Consider the following 5,681-nt stretch of genomic DNA (forward strand, 5'->3'; position numbering starts at 1 on the left):
CCATGTTATATTTGGCCCTCCTGGCTGCCTGGGCACACTGCTGGCTCGTGTTTAACTTGCTGTCGACCAAGACCCCCAAATCCCTCCAGCGTCTGACCCCCCAGTCTGTATGTGCAGCCAGGGATGCCCCTTCTCAGGTGCAGGATCTGGTGCTTGCCCTTGTTAAGCTTCATGGTGTTGGTGATTGCCCAGCTCTCTGATCTGTCCAGGTCTCTGCACACTCAGCAGAGTCAACAGCTCCTCCCAATTTGGTGTGATATGCAAATGTACTCAAGACCAGCCCAGTTATCTGGTCATTTATGAAAACATTGAAAAGAATCTCAGAATCACAAGGTTTGAAAAGACCTTTAAGATCATCAAGTCCAACTGTTCCCCTCCTATACTAAACCATATCCCTAGGTACTTCATCTGCCCTTTTTTTGAACACATTCATGGAAGGTGGCTCAACCCTCTCCCTGGGCAGCCTATTCCAGGCCCTGACAAGTCTTTCAGTAAGAAATATTTTCCTAACATCTCATCTGACCCTTCCCTGGCACAACATGAGGCTGTTTCCCCTTATCCTATCACCTCACTGAAGAGACCATCTCCCACCTCTCTACATCCTCCTTTCAGGTAGTTGTAGGCAGTGATAAGGTTTCCTCTCAGCCTCCTCTTCTCCAGGCTAAACACCCCCAGCTCCCTCAGCTGCTCCTCAGAGGATTTGCCTTCCAGCCCCATCCCCAGCCTGGTTGCCCTTCTCTGGAAATGCTCCAGGACCTCAATGTCCTTATGATGTTGTTGAGCCCAGAACTGGACCCAGCACTCGAGGTGCAGCCTCACCAATGCTCAGTACAGTGTTGCCTTTCGAGGCATCGCGACCTGGTTCAGGAACGGCACGGCGACCACCCCCAGGCCACTTGGGCCATCAGCACACAGACACCAATGTGGTGGATGGCTAATGGCATTTAATGGTGACTGGAACAGCATTATATAGCTTAGATTCATGACATCACTTCCGCCCGCTTACATCATAGGCTAAATGCTATTGGCTACCTGGAGGGGGTCCTACCTTTCCGTACAGCACGACATCTTCCGACCACCAGGCATTCACTACCTACACCTTTCCCCTCAGCCTCCTCTAGCAGAATATTAACCCCCCAGAACCCAGAACACCCCCACACACGCCCCAATTACTCTCCCAAATCCCCACCTTTTCCATCCAAAGCCCCACACATTCCTCCCCAGCCCATCCCTACATGCTCCCCCTAGACACCACGGGTGCCTCCACCTTCCTCTCCAGCCCTTTCTTAACCCTCACTGTAGCAGGAAGGTAGTATGGTGCTGAGGGGGTTTGCAGGTAAGTGCTTGGCAGGAGAAAGGTCTCTTTAATGCAAGTGCTGAAATTAGGTAAGTCTAGTCTCATACTGGCCATCTTGCTTTATCTTGTTCTTCTTCTGCTGGCTCGTTTTGCTCCTGGGAATGAGCTGTTGGTCCTGAGCCTGGTTATCTGCAGACAGGGAAGGGACTGGCAGGGATAAAAATAAAGTGGGTGTGTTTGGAATAGCAGCCACACACAGGAAAAGGGATGAAGAGACAATGCCTTTGTACTTAACCCTAAAAAGCCCAACACCAGCACCACCCTCCGATAAAGCAAGGACTGTCTCCCATGGGTGAGATCCAATGCTGTAGCAAGGGGAGAGTGAGGAGTCCTCCCCCTGAGGGGGAACAAGTGGCCGAGACAATGCGTGATGAACTGACCCCAAAACACATTCCCCATCCCCCCCCATGCTGCTCAGTCATAAGAAGGAGAGAATGGGAGATGGCTGATGGAGCTGCTGCTGGACATTTCCTGATGCTGGGTATGGAACAGTGTTGCAGAAGTAAAAGACAGGAGTTAGGAGAGATTTGTGACAAGAAAAACTACATTTGTCTCACAAACTCCCAGTTGTGCATGAGGAGCAAAAGCCTCTGGCATGAGCTCCCAAAGAGTCAATCCTGGTCTTCAGTTATGGGTACAGGCGAATGGGGGTGACAAACAGTTTCCATCATGAGGCTCAGTCTCATGGAGAAAAGTTAATGAAAACTTGCCTCCACGCCAAGTAATTCCCATGGGAGCTGGGACCAGCAGCTCCCAGACAGAAGGAGCCTATTTGTGCCACCAGAACTGTGACAAGAAGAATCCCACCACTGGTGGGGTTGTGGTAGCCATAGGTCACAGCTGCTTCTCCTTCCAGCCCCAGGGCTGCAAAGCAAGGATGAGGGGTCTGGAGTGACTCTCACAGGGGGAAAGAGTCACTACCTGGGGGTCCTGTCTTATATGAGAACAAGGAAAGGTGATTGTCCTGACCAGCTCTTGTTTGATCAGGAGAAAGGACTCTGTTGGACAGAGGGATTTCTCCCCAGCCAAGGGAGAGACAGGAAATAAAAACTTAGTGTCTTTCCAAGTTAGTTACTTGGAGCTCCAGGGACACCTCACAGGAGACTCTGGAGAATGGAGAATGTGACGTATTCGCCTGCTCCTCTGCTGTGAGCTGGGCTGGGCTCCTGGGATGGAGGGAGCTCACTGCAACCCGGCAGCCCTGACAAGAGACAGCTTTGGCCAGGAGCAGCTCCTCTGCCAAGCACACAGGGCTGGGGACACTGCCTGGAGGCACCGAGGGGAGACCTGTGAGGCTGAGAGAGCTGATGGATGCTGAGAGCTCACTGGAGGAGAAATCTCCACAGCACTCTCCCTGGTATGTCTGTGGGTGCAGGGCAATGCAGGTTCTGTTCCTGGAGGGATCTCCTAAAGCTGGGACATGGGGCAGTGTGTGGGGTCTGTCAGGAGGACAGGTTCTCTCTGGGACCAGAAAGTGCTGCCTGGAAGGGATGCCCTTGTGCCCCATCAGAGGGACAGGGCAGGACAGCTGTCTTCTCCTGGGCATGGCTGCAGAGGTGTGAAGCAGCGTGTGCACCCAGGGCTGCCCAGGGCTGTTATTTTGAGCAGGGTCTCTGCGCCCTGGGGGCTGTGATCTGGGGCAGGGACTCTGCTGCTGACTGTTGAGCTTTCCACAGGGATAGACAAGGACCTGTGGGTTGAAGGAGTGACCAAGGGAAGAGCAGCATAAAGTCCATCTGCTGCAAGAAATTGCTGCATCGGTCAGCTTGTCTGCCAGCTGCAGCTGATACTTTGGAAATTCCAAAGGGAATTTCAAGAACAACATCAAGGAAGCATTTTCCTGCCAGGAAGAGTCTTTGCTTTGATTTTTCCTCTTCTGTGGACTGTGTTGGCTATGGTACATTACAACTTATTTCTCCCCTCTTGAATGTCCACATCAGAGGATTTCCTGAGCCCTGCACACACAGAGGTTCCCGGGGCAGAGCCGTGATGCCAGGATGGGTCTGCAGAGCAGAGCTGAGCACAGGACAGGTGGGATGAGGTCTGTGAGCACAGAGTGGGAGGTGCATGGGCAAAGAGAAGCAGCTGCAGGGACAGCTCCAGGCAGGAGAGACATTGTCAGTGAGGGAGAAAGAAGGAACTGCTTCCAGAAATGCCCTGGCAGGGGGGATTTGGGAACTCCCTCATATCCCCTGCAGCGCAGACACCGATATTCTACAGAACTCAGGCAGGAATGAGTTCTAGAGAGGCCACAGCTGACCCTCATCCCAGCAGTGGCACGTTCAAGGCAGCACAAAACAGAGCTTCCAAAAGGGACCTGAAAAAAGTCCTCCTTAATACAGAGAATCAGTGTGAACTGGAAGAGGTTGTCCTCAAAGAAGTGTTCCCTAATGTCTCACTGCATTTTCCGACTCTCACAGCTCTCCCCACTTGATGGCAGCAGATGTCCAACAGCAGCAGCTCCATCAGCCAGTTCCTCCTCCTGCCCTTTGCAGACACACGGGAGCTGCAGCTCCTGCACTTCTGCCTCTTCCTGGGCATCTACCTGGCTGCTCTCCTGGGCAATGGCCTCATCATCATCACCATAGCCTGTGACCACCACCTCCACACCCCCATGTACTTCTTCCTCCTCAACCTCTCTCTTACTGACCTTGGCTGCATCTCCATTGCTGTTCCCCACTCCATGGCCAATTCCTTGTGGGACACCAGGGCCATTTCCTACACAGGATGTGTGGCTCAAATCTTTTTCTTTTTATTTTTGTTCTCAACGGAGTACTATCTTCTCACTGTCATGGCCTATGACCGCTACGTTGCCATCTGCCACCCCCTGCACTATGGGACCCTCCTGGGCAGCAGAGCTTGTGTCCACATGGCAGCAGCTGCCTGGGCCAGTGGGTTTCTCAATGCTGTGCTGCACACAGCCAATACATTTTCACTTCCCCTCTGCCATGGCAATGCTGTGGACCAGTTCTTCTGTGAAATCCCCCAGATCCTCAAGCTCTCCTGCTCACATGCCTACCTCAGGGAAACTGGACTCATTGTTTTCAGTGTCTGTTTAATTTTTGGGTGTTTTGTGTTCATTGTGGTGTCCTATGTGCAGATCTTCAGGGCTGTGCTGATGATCCCCTCGCAGCAGGGATGGTACAAAGCCTTTTCCACCTGCCTCCCTCACCTGGCTGTGGTCTCCCTGTTTATCAGCACTGTCATCTTTGCACACCTGAAGCCCCCCTCCATCTCCTCCCTATTTCTGGACCTGTTAGTGGCATTCCTTTACTCCGTGTTTCCACCAGCAGTGAACCCCCTCATCTACAGCATGAGGAACCAGGAGCTCAAGGATGCCATGTGGAAACTGATGACCGGTAGTTTCTAAGCAGCAAAGAACTGCTCATGGTCTTCTGCATATCACTGACCATGAAACTCACGTTAGGACCAGTCTCTATTTAGCAGGTTTTAATTATTTCAATATTTTTTTCTCTTATACTATCTAAGGTATAACAACATGGTGCACATCCATCCTATTCCTGACACTGTATCTCTAGGTCTTCTCTTCTCCAGACACTACAAAATGACAAAGTGTGCACACTTTGTAGCATGTCTGCCTCCAAAGGGACACAATTTTTCCTTCCTTGTTTTTTGGGTTTATTTCAACAATTTTACAAGCACCTCTTCATCTCCTGAATCACTCGTCGCTTGTCTGGAATGGCAATGCTTTCCCACCAGGACAGAATGGGCATTGCCAGGATTGATTCTCAAGGCAGCAGAAGAAATACTCACCTTCCCCTCTACCTGTCTTTACACTAGTTTGTCTCTTTCATTACCCTGATCATTCAGGTGTTTCCACCTCTCCTGATGATGTGGCCATGCCTAAGGACAGCTTTTCAGCAGACTAGATGGGCGTATCCTCACTACATTACACCTTTGCTTGCTCATTTGTCATTCAGATGCTGCTCAGTCTCTGGTTCCTGCTTTGAGCTTCAGAGAGGGATTTCTGATTGTCAATGAGCCCCATGGCGTCTTTTCTTCTGAGTGCACAGACTTCAAGATACCAAAAGGAGACTGAAGAAACCTCTGAAGTATTTAAGTCAGGAGTAATGCCCAAAGTACCTTGAAGCACTAACAGGTCCCACTGGGAGACATTACTGACAAAGCCTCCCCAGGGGCTCGTTAGAGCGGACAACTGGAGGCCATGAGGACAAACCCAGGCACAGCGCAGGCAGCTCTGATGCTGAGGACACCCTGGCTTGGTCTGATGAAGCAGAAATGCCAAGCACTGACCCCCAGCCCCTGGGCAGGGAGATCCTGACCCTCACCTGTGTCTCAGGGC

General features: G+C 51.5%; 1 protein-coding gene across 1 annotated transcript; it reads left to right on the plus strand.

Annotated features, from left to right (window-relative positions):
• Positions 1-3,800: 3,800 nt before the first annotated feature.
• LOC311198778 (olfactory receptor 14A16-like) lies at positions 3,801-4,727 on the plus strand (the record flags this gene model as incomplete). Its single annotated transcript, XM_084272780.1, has 1 exon — positions 3,801-4,727. The coding sequence occupies one exon, from the start codon at positions 3,801-3,803 to the stop codon at positions 4,725-4,727; it is 927 nt and encodes a 308-aa protein (XP_084128906.1).
• Positions 4,728-5,681: the final 954 nt, after the last annotated feature.

This window comes from Gallinula chloropus (assembly GCF_964237585.1).
Source record: "Gallinula chloropus genome assembly, chromosome: 18".
Classification (NCBI taxonomy): Eukaryota; Metazoa; Chordata; class Aves; order Gruiformes; family Rallidae; genus Gallinula; species Gallinula chloropus.